We start from the raw sequence: 21,068 nt of genomic DNA, 5'->3' as shown, positions 1-21,068 counted from the left end.
ATTTCTTGTTTTTGGAAAAAAAAAAACCATTCGACTTTTGAGCACCATGGGTTTTCAATTTACATGGTATAAATATTTGGAAAATTTCCAAATAAAGACCTCAACGAATCTTATTTCAAAAAAGGACATGGAATGGCATAACATGTTTTGAATAAGGGCCCGAGGTGACGATGAAGTTTAAAGACAGCCTTGGCCTCAAGGGCATTTTCATCATTTTCATTTTTTTCCTTACTTTTCTATTTTTTAAAAATTTTAAAAAAATAAGAAAAAAAAACACACACACACACACAGGCGGGTGAGGGCCGGTGACCCCCCGCCCAAGTCCGAGTGAGGGCTACCGACCCTCGACTAAGATTAAGGAGAGGGTCGGGCCTTCTTCTCGATATGGGTGGGGGTCGCCGGCCTTGCCTTGTCCTTTTTACCTCCGGTAAGAGGGGTCGCCGGCTTCCCCCCCTCCCCTCGGCGATGGTAGGGCGTCGGCCAGTGTTTGTGTGTTTTTTTTATTTAAAATTTTTAAGAAAAAGTAAAAAGATAAATAAAAAAGAAAAAAATCAAACAAAGGAAAAATGACGAAAATCCCCTTGAAATCAAGCCATTTTTTAAGACTTAATGATTACTTTAGGCTCTTATTTGAGATAAGATTCACTTCAAACACTTGTTTGAGAAAATGATGGCACTTCAGACCCTTATTTGAATCAAGGTTCAATTGGGGTCCTTATTTGAGAAAATAAAAGCATTTCGGACCTTTATTTGGAATTTTTCCAAAATATTTTCCTAGCCCCATCGATTAAATAACCAGTTAAATGAATTTTGCAATTTAGAACAATTTGGAGGTTGAACAATTTCATATTAGGTTAGATTTGACAACTTGAAACGCTTTCCCAGCATATTATCTTCGATAGAATAACAGGCGGGACTCCTCTTTGGCTGTTTTGAGTGAACGGAGATCTGCGCACGAGCACGAAAGTTATTTCTGTCTCACTTAACGAAAAGAGAATTAGCAGATGGATTTTAAATATAAAAAAAATGGATAAGTAGAAATTATCACGAAAAAATATATATTTTCCTATTTGTTTTCATCTCTTTTGAGTTCCATCTTTAATTGATTCCAAAAGAAAATGTAAAACACTTTGGAATACATTCTTTGCCGCACAACGCCGGAATCAATCAATAAATTGCAGATTATTGATTTATAATTTCCAAAACTTTATCTCTTTTCGACTCATCCTGGACCGAAACATTCTCTTTCGACTACTACATCTCATTAACTTTAATATTAATAAAGTGAATAAATGGATATCTTGGAACAGATTAATTATTTTATTACAAGTATGATAACATTTTTTTAAATTAAGAGTTGTGTAACTTGACAACCACCTTTGAAAAGAGGTCCGAAGATTCTAGGCAGAGAGTAAGGAGGCTGAGGGAGGTGGCGTGTTGACTTCTCATTCCGTATACTTTTGTCCTTCTCTCGTTCCCTAGCTCGATTTTCAATACTCTAAAAATGGTTATTATATATAAATTTAGATGGTGTATCGATGAGAATAAAGTTAAAGAGTTTTAGATTGTTGTACTACAATTTTATTCTTTTATCTTTTAATATGAAGGAAGAATAATTAACGGATAAAGAGAAGTGATCTTGACATTAGAAACTTTCATATCATGGAAAAGAAAAACAATCTAGCGTTTCATATATCTTCGAATGTGTTCTTAAACGACATGGGGTGCGTTGAGGGTGCCTTGAGTTTTCAGCCTTCAAAAGGCTGACTTTCAGTTAATGGCCTTTCAAAAATATTTCCCAAACACCTGAACTTTAGCCCAAGGGGTTTTGGACACCTAAAGCCCCTTGGGAAAGCACTCCCCAAAAGTAGCCGCAGTCCATTTTGATAGTAGTTTCTCAAAAAAACATATTTAAAATCTCAAAGAAGTTTCTTAAATTTAAATGAAATAGTTACAAAATCCATATAAGACTATTTCTAAAACTTAAACTAAGGTAAGTTCTAAATTTATGTTTATGCCCGATGCTTAATATCCTGAATTTATGAGAAATTCCAAATAAGGGCTCAGAGTGTCTTCATCTTGTCAAATAATGGTATGAAATAGTCTTTATTTCAAATAAAGGCCAAAAATGTCTTTATTGTTTCAAATAAGGGTTTGAAGTGGTCATTGCTGTTTCAAATAAGGGCCTCACCTCACCGACTGTCTAAATATTTTAACCAGTTAAGAAAACTTTCGTCAAAATACAAATTTAACCTAATTTTTAGTTAAATTATATTTAAAAATAAAAAACTAAAAGTCAAAACTAAAAAAAATAGAAACGCAGGTGGGAGGGCCTCTCGCATGCGTTTCAACTGCCCGCCCGTGTTTCTATTTTTTTTAGTTTTTTTACTTTTTTAAGAAACAATCAAAGGAAGAAACTAATAAAAAAAGTAAATGACAAAAATGCCCCTAATCAACCTGTGAGAGACCTTTTTTGAGATTGATATGACTATTTCATGCCCTTATTTGAAACAATATCCATTTCAAACCTTTATTTGAGAAAATGAGAGCACTTGAGACCCTATTTGAATTTTTTTCCTGAATCTATAATGGCCTTATTTATTTTAACATTACCTGCATTTAATATTTCCCAAGCCAAAGATATCGTTAGGAATTTCGTATGCTATTTAGATTATGTAAACATGCATATTTTAGGTAATTTAATCCGTTAAAAGGCGATAAGTCACTTTAACTAATTTGCGAACCATATGAAAATAATTGGTAATATGAGAAAAGAGTCGATGAATTGCCAACAAATAACCTAAAGAAAAATCCCAGGTCATTGCTTTTGAGTAATTTCTTGACACTTACCAATATTTATTGCAATTTATTGACACGAAAGAAAGAACGTATTTTTGAATATGAAATGATGTCAATAGGTATGCGGCCCTCCTGGTAAAAGGGTCGGGGGTTGGGAACGCTAGTATCGCAGAGCAAAAGTCATATAGAGGAGATTTAGAGATAAGACTGAAAAAAAAATACGAAATGGTAATTTTTTTTTAAAAATAACTTAGGTAGTTCTCTCCACTAAATTCATAGGAGCTAATAAGCCTCCACAAATTCGGATCGCTTCTCGACCTGGTCATCTCCCAAATTTAGCGCGCGCGCGAGAGAGAGTACAGACGCTTGGAAGAGGAAGAGGCTCCCAAGCAGAAACGGTATAAACGGAATTTTACAAAGCCATTCACTTAAAACATGACAAGATCAACGCCCTCCCACCCACCTCTTTAAATTATTTTCTTCTTCTTCTTCTTCTTCTTCTTCTGCATCACCTTTCCACTGTTTTCAGCATCCTCACAGCTTCAGGAGATGATCTTTTACATGGCAGTCTTCTGGGTCGATCCGTTCCGCTGCATCTCCATCTGACCCTGCAAGAAAGTTTCGATCTTTCCCATCAGCGACAACGCTTTTTGAAGGAAGAAGCAGCAGCGGACATTTTAAGCAAGGATTAGTAGGTTTATTCCTAGGATGCAAGAACAGACAATGTCGAAACTAGGCCGAGTGTTTCTCGCGGTGCTCCTGGCTTCTTTCACTCCGGTGCTCCTACCGGCAGTGGCCGACGAAGCTCGAGGTGTGAATTATGATGGGAGGTCTTTGATCATCAATGGAAGCAGAGAGCTTCTCTTCTCGGGTTCCATCCATTACCCACGTAGTACCCCCGAAGTAAAAGTTCGCAGTGTCTGTTTTCGCTTACTCGAGGTTGTTTCGCTCGGGTCCGGAACTGATGGACGCCGTTCTTTTCTCCTGCCAGATGTGGGGAGACATTCTACAGAAGGCGAAAGAGGGGGGTCTCAACGTGGTTCAGACTTACGTCTTTTGGAACATTCATGAACCAGCTCAGGGTCAGGTAACGCCTTAGGTTTCGATGGTTTTCCTATTTCGTGAGCTGTTTCTAGGATTTACGATGCCGCGCGGTATGAGCTAATCCTGCAGTACAATTTCAATGGGAACTACGATTTGGTCAAATTCATCAAAATGATCGGCGAGCTAGGAATGTATGCAACGCTAAGGGTCGGTCCTTTCATAGAAGCTGAATGGAATTTCGGGTATGATCTCATTTCGCTACGCATTTTCCTCTAAGGACTTTCGGCAACCAAGTCTTACGGAGGCGTTCTTGTGCAGAGGCTTCCCGTATTGGCTAAGAGAGGTACCGAACATCACGTTTCGGACCGACAATCCACCGTTCAAGGTAAATTGTGCCCTTCACAGTTCTCTTAGAGGGAGTGAGCATGCCTGACGAGGTTCAGCGTTTCTTCCGATTTGCAGTATCACATGAAAAAGTTCACCAAAGTAGTCATAAAGAAGATGAAGGATGAGAAGTTGTTTGCTTCTCAAGGCGGCCCCATTATCTTATCTCAGGTCGAGCTTTACTTTTAATTGGGGAGTGTCGCACTTAAAAGAGATCCAGAAGACCATATGCTGGATCAAGAAAATTTAATTTTTGTGGTTGAAGAGTGCAGATTGAGAACGAGTACAATAACATTCAGCTGGCCTACAAAACGCAAGGAACTCGATACATCCAGTGGGCCGGAACGATGGCCGTGGGGCTCAAAACGGGAGTTCCGTGGGTTATGTGCATGCAGAAGGACGCTCCCGATCCCATGGTATGATACTTTTGTTCGTTCCTGATGTGTGTCATCTATTGACGGCGAATGCCCAAGCATTTTGTAATGTGCCGAGAAACAAACATAAAGCGCAGATCAACACTTGCAACGGCAGAAACTGTGGGGATACCTTCACCGGCCCAAACAGTCCCGATAAACCTACGTTGTGGACCGAGAACTGGACTGCTCAGTAAGTATTTTGAAAAACATCAGATTTTTCTCCTCCATGTATGTTTCACTGCCTTAGCAGATAAAAATCGGCGTAACGGAGATGCCACTCTTTAACGATGCATAAGTTCCGTACTGACTAAGGAAGAGCTGTTTTAGACTTGCTCCACATATGCCTTAACCAAGTCAATGGCCAAATAACAGATACAGAGTGTTTGGTGACCCCCCATCTCAAAGGTCTGCCGAAGATCTCGCATACTCTGTCGCTCGTTTCTTCTCCAAAAATGGCACTCTGGCGAACTATTACATGGTATGTTAAGCCCATCTACACAATATCAACATGAACTGTACTAGGTCAATGTGGTTTATGATCCTTTTGGTACGACGGACTACGTGTATCGTTGTGTCTGGCAGTACTATGGTGGAACAAATTTTGGGAGAACGGCTTCCTCTTTTGTAACAACTCGATATTATGATGAAGCTCCTATGGATGAATATGGTTAGTCTTCCTCATTCTTTGTTCGGTTGAATCTCTGTCTGTCCACAAGAAAAGAACTTACCGTTGTGCCAATTCTGCTATCTGGATTGAACGGTTCTGCCTCAAAAAATTTGTTCTTTCCACTGAATAATCACCGACAAAATTCGTAAAGCTTACTAGCTGTGGCGATTTATTTTCTTTAGCATATGTCTAGGTTGAATTATTGGATAAGCTTCTGCTGAACCAGTGATTTCCTATATGTAGGTCTGCTGAGGGAGCCGAAATGGGGTCACTTAAGAGACTTGCATTTGGCTTTGCGATTGTGTAAGAAAGCCCTGCTATGGGGAACTCCCTCGGTCCAAGATTTGGGAGAAGGACTCGAGGTATGGAAATAGGAAACCAAAGCGCGAGCCAAAACCCGAAACCGTATATATTCAGTAGATTCAGCTTACTCTTGAATGGAGACGGGACAAAGCTGAGCGAATTTTACATTGCAGGCCCGAGTCTACGAGAAACCAGGAACTAGCATCTGCGCCGCCTTTCTGTGCAACAATAATACTCGGCTTCCCAGACTGACCATGTTCAAGGGCATCAAGTATTACCTACCGCAGCGATCTATTAGCATCCTTGCCGATTGCAAGACAGTGGTCTATAACACAGGAATGGTACCATTGGAGATGAGATCTTGTTTCTTTCACTTGAGTGGATATTAGTGAGATCTACGTAAGGTGTAATATGTCCGCGTGTTATCAGGTTGTCGCGCAGCACAGTTCGAGAAACTATCATCAATCAGAGACAGCTAACAAGAATCTACATTGGGAAATGTGGCGGGACAATATTCCAACAACCGGTGATGCTCCTATTAAGTCGAAGAGTCCTCTAGAATTGATGAGCACAACAAAAGACTCGACGGATTATCTGTGGTATGCCACCAGGTAAGCAAGTGAGCATTACTCCAAGAAGAAAAAATTGTGCAGCTAAAATGCATCCTAAGTTACCTTACTCCTAGAACTTCAACATGTCCTTGCTTGTTGTTTGACAGCATTAAATTCTACCGCACCGACTTACCCTTTAGAAAGGACATCAGTCCAGTCCTTCAGGTGGCAAATCTCGGCCACTTGATGCATGCCTTTGTCAACGGAGAGTATATAGGTACTGCGTTCTATACATAGTCTTGTTGTTTCGATGAATTTCGGCAAAAGGGCAACTTGTCCAGACATTCTCTGGACATCTGGTACAGTCCTCAAGGAGAAGGATGTGAGAAATCCTCGGTTATCTTTAACTTCTCACAAGTGCATTTCAACTGCTTCCCAGGGTCCGGTCATGGAAGCAACATAGAGAAGAGCTTCGTCTTACAGAAAGCAATTGAACTAAAGCCCGGACTCAATAACATCTCTCTGCTGGGTGCGACAGTTGGTTTTCCGGTATTAACGCAGTCGAAATCCTTCTACTGTCTTGGTGGCTTTTTCCCCTTTACATCGCATACATGATGTGACAGACGTGTTGTCCTTCCCAATCTTCAATATGCTTCAGGATAGCGGAGCCTACTTGGAGCACCGGTTTGCCGGAGTCCACGCAGTGACACTCAAAGGCCTCAACACCGGGACCCTCGATCTATCGCTCAATGGATGGGCGCATAAGGTAATCGATTCATTGCTATTTTTTCACCCGAAAATCTCGGGACATGAACACAATCCCAAGCTCAGTTCTGATGCTGCAGGTAGGCTTGGACGGTGAAAAACTCCGTGTGTACACACAAGGAGGCTCGCACAGGGTACAGTGGGCAAAAGCTAAAGGACTCGGGCAATCTCTCACCTGGTACAAGGTACATCAGAGACAAAAATTTCCCATTTATTGTTCTATGAAGAAGAAGAAGAAGAAGAAGATTCATGTGAAAACGTCCTGATAGATTTTAACCAATTCCTAGGCTTATTTCGATGCTCCTGAAGGAAACGATCCTGTCGCGATGCAACTTGGAACGATGTCGAAAGGCATGGCTTGGGTCAATGGCAAGAGCATTGGCAGATACTGGTCTTCTTACCTGTCTCCTCTAGAAAAGCCTTCACAGGATGTGTAAGCATCTCTCTGATTCAATCAAAATACGCAGAAAAAACACAAAAAACAGAAAATAGACGACTTCTTTTGCAGGTACCATGTACCGAGAGCGTTCCTGGAGCCGACAGATAACCTTCTCGTTCTGTTGGAGGAAATCGGAGGAAATCCTGAAGGTGTTCAGATCTTGACAGTGAACCGAGATGTTGTCTGCAGCTTCATCAGCGAGAGCAATCCCGCGACCGTGAAATCGTGGAAAAGAAACGGTGGTCTGATTCAAAACATCGCAGATGACGTGAAGCCGAGGGCCCATCTGCAGTGTGCGGAGGACAAGAAGATCGTCCAGGTCGAGTTTGCGAGCTACGGCAATCCATTTGGCAGTTGCGGAAGTTACAGCCTCGGCAATTGCTCGGCAGCTGAGAGCCAGAAAGTTGTCGAGCAGGTCCCTTTCTCTCGCACTCTCACACACACATACACGAACGGCGTGTGCCCCCATTAATCACTGTTAGTCTGTCACAATGTGTCAAATCCTCCACAAGTAATTCCCACATCAATCTCGTGTGCGACCGACTTCATGACACTATACTCTTGTCCACACATTGTGTGTTTGAGCAGCGCTGCCTGGGAAGAAGCAAGTGTTCCGTGACGGTGGAGCAGAAGAATTTCGACAAGGCGGGCAATCTGTGCCCAGACGTGTCGAAAACGCTGGCCATCCAGGTGCGTTGCGGCGATGGGAAGAGTTCGCCAGGCAAAGCCAGAGAAGGTAGTGATTCGTGAAGAGCAGGACAGGACCACAGGACCACAGGACCTCCAGGAATGAGTTCATTGTAGCTCATGGACTTTGGGAAAAGTTGGAGCAGAACAGTGTAAGACAGGGCTCACGAAACTTTCCCAAGAGGTTGTCTGAATTTCAGCTCCGACGACCCCACATTGAGATCTTGGGTGAGGGACAAATTTTGTAGGATCTACGTGGACTAAAAGTGTTTTATTAAACATGCCTTATGAAGAAAAGTTTTGATTTGCAACACGCTAACTACGCATGAATGACAAAAAATAGGCATCTTCATGCTAGGGAACCGGGTTTAGCTCAGTGAGTAAACCGGACCGGATCAACTGATTTAAGGTCAGAATAGGGAGAACTTATGCAGTACCAACACTCTCCGGAGCTTTGGTGTCGTGTCCGACACTCCGATACTCTTTGACATGCCATCAACAAGTGATCGGCATTCCATACACGCTAGCGACAACGTCCAGCATCCCGACATCCCATTTCGACAGGCACGGGGTTAATTTTAAGCATTTTCAATGAATTAGGAGTCAAAATGTAAATTTATTAAAAATATATATACTTAGGTCATATACTCAATTACCTCAAAATTAATATGTCCAACCTATTAAAACAAAACATAATTATGAATCTCTTACGGAAGAAAAAGAAACTCACAACTGATATATATACACATAAAAATATATATTTAATATACAACGTGTCCCAACATGTCCGATTTTTCTATTTATTTTTTGAGAAATTAAGTATCGACGTGTCATGTATCGCATATCGTGTCATTACTACATAAGAAAGAACGAGCCCGACTCTCCACCTTGGAAGCGGTTCGAACTAGTCAAAACCAATCGTACTCTGGATCGAACCATAAACTTCGACATGAACGAACAATAACAAAATCACTTGATCAACTTACGTTTTTATTGTTGAATGATGCAACGTTTACGTTTTATCATAAAAGCTCGACTGTCTGACGCAAAATCAAAAGTGGGCCCAGTTATGGAACTGCCAGCCGATCGGCTCGGCTCGGATCGGCTCGGCTCTCAATTCTAGATTTTTGGGTCGAAGAGAATCCCATAGGTTCAAACGGTACTCCCGTTGCACACCCGAACGGAACCCTCGCATCGGCTTGTAACGTACGCCTCTCGAAAGCCCGCGCCTCCCTCTCTTTCTCTCTCTCTCCGATCCCGCCATTTCCCACTCTCTCTTCAATCGCCGTTCGCTTCTCGCTCGCTGCACGGAATCAATCCAGCCATTTTCGTTCTTCTCTCTGCGTTCCACCGCGCGATTTGATGGGTTTTTGCTTCTGCAGCGAAGTGACCTGACCGGAGAGGCGTCGCTCCTTTGCTATACGAGAACCTCGCCCCTAGCGTCGGCGATGTCGTGAGCTACGTCTCCGGTGATCGGCGAATCTTGGCGTTTGGTGATGGGGAAGAGAGACACGGTTGTTGTTTTGTCGTCGGACGATGGAGGTGATGAAGGTGAAGGTGAAGGTGAAGGTGAAGGTGTAAGTGTGTTGAGCTCGAGTCGGAGCCGCTCGAAGCCGACGGTGAAGTCGCTCGTTACTCGGTCGGAGCCGAGAAGAGCGAAGAAGCCTCGGGTTTCGGGCTCTCGATCCCGATCATCGTGTAGACGGTCCTCTATCGTAGACGAGGTATGGTTGCTCCGATGTCGTTCTGTTTCTTCGTGATCGTCTGTTTCTTCCGACTAGGAGAAGGCTCTACCTCCTTTGTTCTTTTGGTGCATTGGAACTTAGTATGAGTGCGCGTCTTTCGCTTGGTTTCTGGTTCTGAAGATTTATGGTCACTGGTCAGTGGTGAATAGTGAGACTTAAGCTGCTTGGAGGATTACCCGCTTTTAGCACCGCTTCTTCAACACACTTGCTTTGCCGACAAAAATGGAGTGATAGTGTCACTTTTAGTCTGAATAAGGAATGGCCGCAATAGAAGTAGGTCATGAGGTGAAATGAAAGAAAAATTGAAACTGATCCCGCCACTGGAATTTCTGAAATTTTTGGTTTAACCTATTGCAGTTTCAGTTTTTAAAGGAAGACTTCAATGAAGTATTCACTGGTGCCAAGGTAACAACGGGTATGCCCTTGTTTTTCTTTTAAAAATATTAATCATGCCCTAGTTTTAGTATGCGCTATGCTGTTGCTTGGGAAACATTAGTTGTCGCTTGCATATTTTGTTTCAGTGACATATAGTACTTGTGGAAGGCTCTCAGAGTTAAGCAACTGGAATGGATTGTTTAGTGGTCAAGTGAAATGTGATACAGAGCAACGCAACTTTGTAGGCCTGTTGTTACATCCTTAGCTGGTCTTTCGAACAAGACTCGATAGAGGGTGAGCCTCGAGGGGGTGAAAGTGCAACCTTAGAAGAACATTTTTAAAATGCTGAGAAAGGGTTATGATAGAGATGATTTAGTACTGTCATCTAGGGTATTCACTAAACAAAAGCTTTACTGTCTTTGATTGTGCTTTATACTATCATTCAGGTGTTTAAATGGTATTGTTACCTTTTTTTCTCTAAGTTCGAGCTTCAGACTGTATTTTGTTTCACATATCTGCTTCTGTTTTTTGTGGTGCATTTTCTATTTTTTACTTTATCCGTTAGCCCTTAGTTGTTCTGAAATGGTATGTGGAGCAGGTTTTGGTAGGAGCACTGCCAAGGAGTCATGGGTTGATAAGTATAAACCATGTACTTTTGAAGAGCTTGCAGTACACAAGAAAAAGGTTGATCCTGTTCGTTCAATTTTTGCGTATGAGACTCAAGGTCATGATATTGATTATTCTTTGATTGTAGGTTGAAGAAATCAAATCATGGTTTGAGGAAAGATTGATTACTTCAAAGGTACTTCAGTTATTCATGATAGCTACCAATATGACGTGTCCACCCTCTGGAAGGACACACTTAGTTGTAAACTTGTTCTGGACAAGTCTTCTTAGCAATACTTTTGACAAAGGCTTATGAACTGTCGTGATCTGGCGCTGTCTTTGCATGTGGGCGTGTTAAAGATTGATGGGTGATTCTGCTGCTGTTGAACTTAGTGATGGATGGTCATAAGAGTGTGTATAAAAAGTGTAAGCTGTTTTGACTTTTCACCTTATGCTTATCATGAGAAAATGTTTGACTACCAGCGTGGGTACAAAATTCACGTGCACATAAACCGAAGCTTCGTTAAATGACGGCGACGACCGTGGTGATGGTGATTGTAATGATTGTTATGTTACATGTGGTTCTGGTGTCTTCCATGAAATATAACATAATGGTTTCCATTCCAAAGAAAGATTTAAATCTCCAAGAAATAGGATGGTTTGGAAACAAAGTTTTGCAAAATAGAATAATCACTTCAAGGACAACCTGTGGAAAAATATTTCTCCTTTCTTTTCCTTGTGGAAGTTAATGATCCGCAATCTTAAATTGCAGGATAACCTTGGCGATCATGTTCTTATTATTACTGGGCCAGCTGGTGTAGGAAAATCTGTATGTCTTCCTCTCTCTTATTTTAGATGTATATCTTAATGAAGATGTGAGCTTTAGTCATATCTCCAGTTCAAGCATACTTGTTGATATTTCATCAGGTGAATATATTGATGCATTATCAGTTCAGCATTCTTGCGTCTAAAGTGGTGTAGTTACGAAGTTGGACACGGAGACACTAGTTTCAGACCACAAACATTGTTAGATTTGACTGGTTTGTCCGTGGTTTATTTATAGTCTAATGTGAACTTGGTCCAAGCCTCAGAAATGTTTTGCTTTCGGAAACTAGATGTGCCCACGAAAATTATTCTCTCTTTAGTCTCTCAGGCAGGTTATGCAGAAACCGCTTCGACGATTTTATGATGCCTAGCTTTAAGGGCTGTTTGGATAGACTTTTGCTTACTCTAAATCTGGTGGCGGGTGCACTAGCACTAAGCGCCCGAAACTTTCATGATATACAAATATTGACACATAGAGTCACATGTATTTTTTCACAAACTTGTTAAAACTTTCAAATTTTGGCTAGAAAGCCAAAATGTTCTTTCTGCTTGAACTTAATTCTAAACGAACATGCCTGTATTATCTCCCTATGATTGGACCTCTACCTGATAGTATGGACAGGAACTGTAAAAAATTATGATTGTTAATTTTTTACATGTTTGACATGGACTTTTCACTAACTTATTCTAAATCTGGGTTTGTTGTTCATAGTGCAGCGTATTCATTTTTGAGCTTTTAAACTGGTCTGCAGCCATCTGCTGAATAAATGCACATTCTTGGAATTTCCTATATTCCCCTGAATCTGAGGAAAAGTGTATTATGTGGCATGCACCTAACATTTGGCATAGTGGATAATGATACTTTTTGTCTGCCCCTGCCCGCATTTTATTTTTCATTTGATTCTCCTAACCTTCTGGTATCCGATGAAGGAAAAGATGCCCTTTTATTTGTCACATAAGTCTCATGACTTCTGCACTTGGGGTTGGCACCTATAAGTTCAAGCATTGAATGTTGAAATTAGAGATCTGTTGTGCAGGCTACTATTTTTGTTGTTGCATCTCACCTTGGAGCCACATTGTGTGAGTGGAACACACCTACTCCAACAGTCTGGAAGGAATATATCCATAACAGCAACACAGGTATATCAACCTCAATTGGTTTATCTGATCTTTTATGGTTAAGTTCTGTCTGTGAACACATGTCACTCCCTCTTCTTTGCCTGGACTCTCTCCTGCTCAGAAAAAAACTTATGAACACGATTTTGCTCCTGCATAAGGGTAAAAGTATGTGGACACTGTTGTCATACTGGCATTTATGATATGTAAAAATTTCCTCCTTTATTGATGAGTTATTTTGATCTACTGTCAGGGCAGTATGTATCTAAGTTAGATGAGTTTGAAGCTTTTGTTGAGAGAACAAGAAAGTATGGACTGATTTCTCAATCATCTGCCGGAGAGTCAAAATCACCAGCAATACTCCTCATTGATGATCTACCTCTGACACATGGGAATGTTGCACGCAGAAGACTGCAGAACTGTCTACATCTTCTTGTGCAATCTACTCATATACCAACAGCTATTCTAATAACTGATTATGGTCGAGTGGATTCAGCTGACAGGGAAGCACGATTTTTAGAGGAACTTCATTTGTCCCTTGAAAGTGCTGGAGCTCGTAAAGTCAGCTTCTTGAACTACTTCTACAATTATCCTTGGATAATACACATATTTTGCTCATGCGTGCCTGACGTGTAGCCTATCTCCTTGAAATTCTCAGATTGCATTTAATCCTATCACCAGTAATGCCATTAAGAGGATACTTTCCAAAATATGCAGCCAGGAGCTGTGCAATGTGACTTCTGAACAGATCGATTTGATAGCGAGGGCAAGTGGAGGTGACATCCGACATGCAATCACATCCTTACAATTTTTCTGTCTTAAGGCAGACTTGCCATCCTTATCTTTGTCAAGTCCAATGACGGTACATGGTCCTCATCTTGGCAGAGATGAGACGATCTCTCTCTTTCATGCCCTGGGAAAGTTTCTGCATAACAAAAGAGAGAGTGCCTGTCCATTGGGTAAGAGTTGATGAAGGCTTGAGATTCATTGTGATTTCCTTTGGATGTATCTAGCTTTGGCCCCATGATGGCACTGTCCTCTCCAGTTGCTGCACTTTCAATCGTCTTATCATGATACGCCGATGGGAGACATGTTTCCTCGTGCTTGTGCTGTCTACGTGTGACTAGTAGATTGTAGGCAAGTTTAATGTACTGCATGGCATGTTTCTGTGAGACTCCCTGTGTGCCAGCTTTTTTTCGTTTTGTAGTTAAAGATGCACATCCCATGCAAGAGAAATTCATGAGATTACCCTTAAAGATGGATGCTCCAGAGAAGGTCCTTTCTCAGGCACATGGGCAAGCAAGGCCAATTGCTGATTTTCTGCATGAAAATGGTACTTTTCCCTTTCCAACGTAGCTATACTCTCTTGAAAAGCAAAGACACAAGATTGCTAGCAACGACCATACTATTGCTGATGGACTCTTTCTGTAACTCCTATTGCAGTTCTAGACTTTCTTAATGAGGAGGCTGTGGATGATGCCTCAGCTGTACTTTCTTATTTGGGTGACGCTGATGTGCTCTTGCACAGTTTTCGTGGAGCAGTAGCTAGAAATTGTGAGGCAGAGCTTGTTGTACAGTCTGCTGCTGCTTCAATTGCTGTTCGAGGGGCACTTTTTGGAAACTCACATCCATTGCCCCCCAGGTTTCCCTTTATACATAATAAGCCTTGCTATTTATGTTTGGCTTTTTTTTTTCCTGTTTTCTTTTTGAGTAATTTCAAATGTTTACACGAGCTACCTGCCAATTCTTTATGAGGTGCAGGTGGCATATCATTCGTAAGCCAAAACTCTGGCAGAGTGAGAAATTGTCTTTACACAATAAGGTATGCTTGGCCTTAGTCCTTTGTATCTTCTGTTCGTTCTATCATGGAATTCTCTCTTCATCCCAATGGTTGTTAGTCTACTGTTTTTTGGAGGACTTCTATCATTGAAAATCTCACAGTCAGTAGAAGCATGAAACGTGTCCTTCAAGTGAATTTTCTTTTTACTAAGCTTGTAATCTTCACAGATTATAACTCCTTTGGCATGCTTGCGGCTTGTTTTGTGCGACTTAAACCATAACATTCAGTCTTTGTATCATCAAGAAAACAATCCCAAGTTTGCTGGGTCTACTCGTGCTGCCTGCATCGTTGGTGGACTTTGCAAACGTGATCTTTCTGCTTTTTTCATTTGAACTTCCTTGAATAAGTCACAAGTAATTCCCCACTGTTCGCATGGTGTAATACCTGAATTTCCTATTGCTGTTCTGTAAACAAACCCTGGACCTTGAAAGCAGGCAATGCTTTTGTATTGTTGCTTTCTAAATCGGCTATAACTACTATACTCATAAGGGTCAGGGCCACTTATTTCGCTCTAAAATATCCGCTGATGTCGTCCCCACTCCATGGTTGGCATAGAAAGCATGTTGGATGAATATTTACCCATTATTTTTCTGGCCATGCAAAATTTATTCTTCGAAATTGTGTCACGGTTTGGCTGCAGGACGAGATGTTAAGACAGAGATTCATGGTTTATAACGGAGTTAGCTCAAGTGATGTGTCAGTAATAGCTACTGAGTACATGCCTGTGTATAAATGGCTTCAGCATAGGTTTCCTAAGGGACACCAAGCTCATGAAGTTATGATGCTGAGCACTGAGATTGAAGATGGGATGAGTTTAGATGATCAAGATGTGAAGACATCTGATGATGAGATCGAGGAGTGGTGAGTTGGAGTCTAGTAATATGCAAGAGCTTCGCGGTTTGCTTCCCCAATATGTACGGTGTCCTCATATGCATTAGTCATCCAACTTGTAATCACGACCCAATTGGAAGAGTGGAGCTCTAGCGAGCTATATCGCCGTGCCAAGTGGAGCAATTTGCAGTGTTCTTTGTATAGAATTAGGTTGAGTAAAATTTTAGAGTTTTTCTGTGTATTTCGTCTTTTACTTTGATGGAAAATTAAAGTTTATGTGGAGCAAAATGGAAAGGGAAAATCAAATCGCAGGTCTTTTTCGATCTCGATCAGTTTATGAGTGGATGAGCTAAAATCCTTTCTGGAGCCATCTTTTAAAACGTACTACAGCTGCGTAATGCTGGCGAAATCTGCTGACTGCTGTTTCCTAGCAAGACGTGAAAAGTGCATCATTCTGTTCAGACCATTGTGTTGACACTTCATGTGGAAAATCAGCGCATGGGAAAGACGAGATTTAGCTGCAAATGGATAACCTTGGAGCTGTCTCATTGCCAATTTGCCGTTGATCGGCGAAAGGAGTGATGATGAGAAACCCTCGCACGCATTGGTAATGCCTTCGCTAGAATCACTCTGTCGCAGCCTTCTGCAGCAAAGCCCGCATTCAGCATATACATTGCCTGCCGCTCCTTTTCGAACTTCATACCGCTATAGATGAAGGCAGGCACGTACCAAGTATCAATACATGAACAAAAAAAGAACAATTCATCTGGCGAATTCACCTTCCACTGAGAAAATTATATGCCCGGAAAAGACGAAAAAGCGCGCGGGCCAACTCAAAGTGAGGGGAAGGAATCGCCCGTCTACATGGAATATATTTGATCTTATATCGTTGACTGACTCGAAGCAGCAGGATGGCCTATTAGCTCAGTTGGTTAGAGCGTCGTGCTAATAACGCGAAGGTCGCAGGTTCGAGACCTGCATGGGCCAAGCGTTTCCCCCTTTCCTTTTTAACCTCCGTTCAAGTCTCTTCTTTTGGTAATTCCCCTATTTCATGGGCCTATAGTTTATCTAATGCGTATCATAGTAAAAGTGTGCATGAAAGTATGTAACGGCGTGACACAACACCTATGTGCATGAACCATGAGGTGGCGAAATCTACCATACAATGTGTCGCCATGTTCATTCTACTAGACACATCGAAATGCTCAGGTTATGGAGACATTATGTGTTAATTGCTGTTACATCTGATTTCAATCAAAATCTTCATTCGACAATGGTTTTCTTCTGGAGAATATTAGCTTTCTCGTTGCAGAACTTTCGGTGTAACTTGGAAGGCATCCCCGTTGCAACGCGTTCCAAAAGAAGCAAAAGCCGATGAGGCTATAACCCAATCAAACCGTCACTGGCACGTAATGCTGTTCTCCAATAGAACTTCATGGCATGCAGATAACAGACTACATTTCAGGGACCAGTGAAAACCGGCTTCCCCACACACGATCACAAGTCCTTAACACAACTATAAATCAGAAGCAGACATGTTTGGGACATTAAAAGCTAGGAAAGCATCCTCAGTTTGCATCTAGGGGCAGTAGATGAGTAGGAGAGGGAAAAACTATTGGAAAGTCACGGGCCACGAACAAATGGCATACAATCAAGTTTCCTTAGGAGGGGCCTTCTTTGCAGCCTCTGCAGCAGCTTTCTCAGCCTCGATTTCAGCAACAATGGCATCGATTTCAGCTTCTTCGAGCTGTCGCAGGCCATGCTCTCTTGTCATCACAGCAATCTCTATGTTCTTTCCCCCACTCTCGACAACCTGAAAACAAATACAGGGCTTTTACTAAGTAACTATTTGATCATGCAACTGTTGAAAACGTAAAGCACAATGTCAGCAGGCAAACTCATTATACAGCTTAGAAAAATGAAAAGACTGAAAATGAGTAGCTTCAAGTATAACAATGCCCACGGAGCCAAGTATTAATAGAATTTGCTTGGCCAATTACAAGTCAGGGCCATGCACTCATATATTGCTTTTGACATCTCAAAGACATTGTGAGACAAAACAAACATTATATTAGGCATTGTCTTTGTAAGCCGTAGTTGATATTTATGGAACATCTATTCATCCAAAACTTGATCAGTCACAGTGCTGAGCAGTCACCGGGATTGCTAAGGATAACAACTTAATAACTATTGCCAGGATACAAGCTAGCTGAAAAGCAAAAGGCAAACGGAAAAACTGCTACAAAAGTACAGGCTGAGCAAGCACTCCCCGAGGATAAGTGCCCGAGGCTGAGAGAGAGATAAAGGGCGACATAGATAAGAGGAAAGTCTGTTCAGATGTATGTATCAGTTGGAAAACAGGTGGGTTAGGGGATGTAAAACTAATGCCCAAGAGCAAAACAGCTGAAAAGACAAAAAGCAACTGCCACCAGCCAAATACTAAAACTTACATAAAGCACTCTCGAGTTCAACCAAAATTTACATATGAATCTGCAAGACAGTCTATATGTCCATCTCCGAATAAGGCAAAGAAAGTTACCTCAAGTAATGCACGAATAGCAAGTTTCACAGTTTCCTGCCCTGAAGTTTCTTTGTAGTTTTTCTCCAGGAATTCCCGTATGGAATTGGAATTTCTGCCAGTGGCATTAGCTTTCCAGGCTGAAAATGTCCCCGAAGGATCTGTCTGATACAGTGATGGTGCACCAGTGTAGGGATCAAAACCAATAATCAAAGTTGAAAGACCAAATGGTCTCACACCCCCGCTTTGTGTATACTTTTGCTGAAGACCAGCAATGTAACGCGTGATATATTCGACGGTCACTGGATCTTCAACTGTAAGCCTATGACTCTGGCATTCAATTCGCGCCCTATTTATTAATACACGAGCATCTGCTTTAAGGCCAGCACAGGCCAATGCGATGTGCTGATCCAAGTTAACAATTTTCCTCACCGATCTGCATACAGAGGAAGCATACAAGTCAAAGAGCATAGTTCAACCAACAAAAAAACAGAAAGAGCAATATGAAAGTGCTAATAACAATTTTCAGCTGTAAAGAGGATTTATATACTCATGTGGGTATAAAACGAGAATTGTTGAAACTAGCATATTGGAAGATCAATTGGCCAAAATAACCATAAGCAACTACGATATTATAAGTTTCTTCCTCTTGACCGAATCTATAACCTTCATTAGCAGATTCATTTTTTGTGGTTTCCCCGATCAAACTAGAGGTTACCAAGGAACCATACATAGCACTGAATAGGGAGCCGCCGAATACACCAGCTACGCCTAACATGACGTTTTGTTGGTAAAGGAATCTTTTTCTCGAAACTCGAGAAAGGAAAAGGATAAACCTATGTACATAGGTATACATACTGAATACTATTTCAAATGATTAATGACGACGTGAATTTTTTAAAAGGGACCTCCCCAGAAGGTAATTTTAATGTGGCCGATTGCCCCTCTTTTGCAATTAGTTTCACTACAGCACCTGTTGCTCTAGCTAATTGTCCACCCTTTCCTCATCAAGATTCATAACTGCTTAGATTCCACTGGAAATTTGCGCACTTAAACTCGGTTGCCTTAATAAAATTTTAACTACTTGAGGACAAAGGGTCATGTCACCTTATCTCATGCACACCACCAGTCCATGTGGTAAGATGTCATAATTAGGTCAATAAGATACCAATAAGTCATGGTGAACAACATAAATCAATCTAGCACAAGCTTCTTTAGTAGATCAATTAGAGCGTCAAACATTTAAAGGGGTTCACCAATTATGATATATCACCTAACTAACAACCCTAACCCATAAGCTTGATAATTAACATCCTCCAATATTCAAGCACCAGCTACTAAGCACGTGAATCCTCTCAAATTCAACTGGACATTTTACCCTTAAGGCCTTGACACGTGTTCAAATGAACAAAAAAATTCAGACAAAGTTGAAGTCAACTAAAAGAGAGTGCCAACCATTGGGTCATCTTTTAGGTCATGACCTTAAAAGATACATGACATCATTGATAACTCACTTAACCTCGTAAACTGAGTAATCCTACAACCTATACAATAGGTTTAGTAAAATTGTCCTTGCATAAGAAAATATAACCACAACTTAAGCTCCAACTCCAAAATCTCGACAGCAAAATTCAGTTCTTTCTTGTCGAAACCTGAATATACCATTTCCTTCTTACTCCATTCCTCCTCTGCTAAACCTTCCCACTCCCGAAACCCGAAGAATGTGAGACTCTCTCTTAGAAAATATCTTATGCTATCCGACCCAACCCACCTCGTGCTCTGGTCAAATGCACGACAATCATTTTGTAACCGGAGAATTCACAAGGCATAATTTCCAAAAGATCTGATCCCAGCTAAAAAACGAAGCGACAATTCCCGCTTCCCCAGACCTAAAAGCCCTAATTGACTCGTCGACTCAGCCAATCCTTGGTATTCAACGAAAAACATTCGGGAACAATACAATACATGTGAACCCTAGCTACTCCGCATTCTCCAAAACCAGATCAATTTGTAATTCAAATGGCCAATCTCATGCACAAATACGCAACCATACGACCGCACGGAGAGGAGTACCTGGAATCCTGGAGCTTGGCGGTGGATTTCTTCTCGACACCCAGGACGATGGTGTCGGTGCCGCGGACTCCGACGGCGGCGTTGCCCTTGCGTACGGCCTCGAGCGCGTACTCCACCTGGAATAGGTGGCCATCGGGTGAGAACACGGTGATGGCTCTATCGTATCTCGCCATTGCTTTCGCTTCGAGCTTCGAGCTTCGAGCTTTCTAGCTTCGGAGTGTTGCTAGGTTCGATCTCTGATCTCTCTCTCTCTCTCTCTCTCTCTTTGAGTGCTCGTTGTCAGCGAATTGCTTCTGCGTCGACTCTCTCTTGTACAGAGTGACTAGGCTTAGGCATCAAGAAATATACAAGACCCTTTTTTTGCTTGGACACATTTTTGGTCCCTACAGTTTTGAAAATTTCACTTTTGGTCCCCATACTTTATTCGATTACAATTCTAATCCTCAAATGATTTTTAGAAATTCTTCTCCCAACATTTTCGTTCAAAATTGGACGGAAATTGCTGACTCAGCTGCGACTATTATTGACACACGGTGGCTACGAGAACATGCTTCTTAAACAACTGCACTTTTGATCCTCTTACTTTCAATGAAAAACTTGATTACTTTTATTGCAATTCCATCCAAAATTCTTTTGAAAATCACATTAAGACCGCTTATTAATCGGCGATTCTTGCGTTAATAAATGTGTCCCATTTGCTGAAGTTACATTAAGGCTCCGTTTATTTCCCAGGAGATGAATAATTTGAATAATATTTTCATAAAAATGATCACTTATTTATTTTTATGAATGAATGATAATTTTTTTTTATTAATCACGAAAATATTTAGAAATAAATTGTTATAGGTAATGTTAATATTTTTCGTTAAGTAATTATTTCAAGTGACGCATGCAATCATTTTTAGAAAAACGTTTTCAAAATCATTCATTTTTCATAAAGTAAGTGGAGACTATGATTAATTCCATTATATTTTTGATATATTTTGAACGGAAATTTGATGGTAGGACTTGAAATTTCCTTCGGAAAAGAGAATGAGGACCAAAAGTGAAATTCCCTCGAGCTACATGGGCCAAAATTGCAATT

General features: G+C 41.2%; 3 protein-coding genes and 1 non-coding gene across 5 annotated transcripts; 3 read left to right on the top strand and 1 right to left on the bottom strand.

Moving 5' to 3' along the window:
- The first annotated feature begins 3,443 nt into the window (after nt 1–3,443).
- LOC115736452 (beta-galactosidase 13-like) lies at nt 3,444–8,118 on the top strand. Its single transcript, XM_030668168.2, has 19 exons — nt 3,444–3,702; nt 3,791–3,886; nt 3,973–4,085; nt 4,162–4,228; nt 4,306–4,398; nt 4,500–4,643; nt 4,739–4,833; nt 5,016–5,121; nt 5,226–5,310; nt 5,554–5,672; nt 5,787–5,954; nt 6,043–6,224; nt 6,332–6,441; nt 6,604–6,713; nt 6,823–6,930; nt 7,010–7,114; nt 7,217–7,362; nt 7,438–7,783; nt 7,957–8,118. The coding sequence occupies exons 1-19, from the start codon at nt 3,508–3,510 to the stop codon at nt 8,116–8,118; spliced, it is 2,550 nt and encodes an 849-aa protein (XP_030524028.2). The 5' UTR covers nt 3,444–3,507.
- A 1,100-nt stretch (nt 8,119–9,218) lies between these two features.
- Nucleotides 9,219–15,761, top strand: LOC115736262 (cell cycle checkpoint protein RAD17). 2 transcript variants are annotated; one of them, XM_048272591.1, is made up of 12 exons: nt 9,219–9,779; nt 10,158–10,215; nt 10,774–10,859; nt 10,930–10,977; nt 11,554–11,610; nt 12,644–12,746; nt 12,976–13,283; nt 13,381–13,681; nt 13,936–14,055; nt 14,166–14,364; nt 14,484–14,544; nt 15,203–15,761. In XM_048272591.1, exons 1-12 carry the CDS (start codon nt 9,552–9,554, stop codon nt 15,425–15,427), a joined length of 1,794 nt encoding a protein of 597 aa, XP_048128548.1. In that variant the 5' UTR covers nt 9,219–9,551; the 3' UTR covers nt 15,428–15,761. The 2 variants fall into 2 exon arrangements, with proteins under 2 accessions (XP_048128548.1, XP_030523723.1); XM_030667863.2 differs by having other exon boundaries at nt 13,930–14,055.
- Nucleotides 15,762–16,306: 545 nt separating this feature from the next.
- TRNAI-AAU lies at nt 16,307–16,380 on the top strand. Its single transcript has one exon. It is a non-coding gene; the product is annotated as a tRNA-Ile (tRNA).
- A 412-nt stretch (nt 16,381–16,792) lies between these two features.
- Nucleotides 16,793–20,311, bottom strand: LOC115736264 (proteasome subunit alpha type-7). Its single transcript, XM_030667865.2, has 3 exons — nt 19,985–20,311; nt 17,933–18,347; nt 16,793–17,206 (listed from the first exon to the last, which is right to left on the bottom strand). Exons 1-3 carry the CDS (start codon nt 20,155–20,157, stop codon nt 17,045–17,047), a joined length of 750 nt encoding a protein of 249 aa, XP_030523725.1. The 5' UTR covers nt 20,158–20,311; the 3' UTR covers nt 16,793–17,044.
- Between the last annotated feature and the right edge of the window lie 757 nt (nt 20,312–21,068).

The sequence above is a fragment of the Rhodamnia argentea genome, chromosome 11 (assembly GCF_020921035.1).
Source record: "Rhodamnia argentea isolate NSW1041297 chromosome 11, ASM2092103v1, whole genome shotgun sequence".
Taxonomy (NCBI): Eukaryota; Viridiplantae; Streptophyta; class Magnoliopsida; order Myrtales; family Myrtaceae; genus Rhodamnia; species Rhodamnia argentea.
Note: the sequence above shows the minus strand (reverse complement) of the source record. Positions and strands in the feature narration are given on the sequence as shown.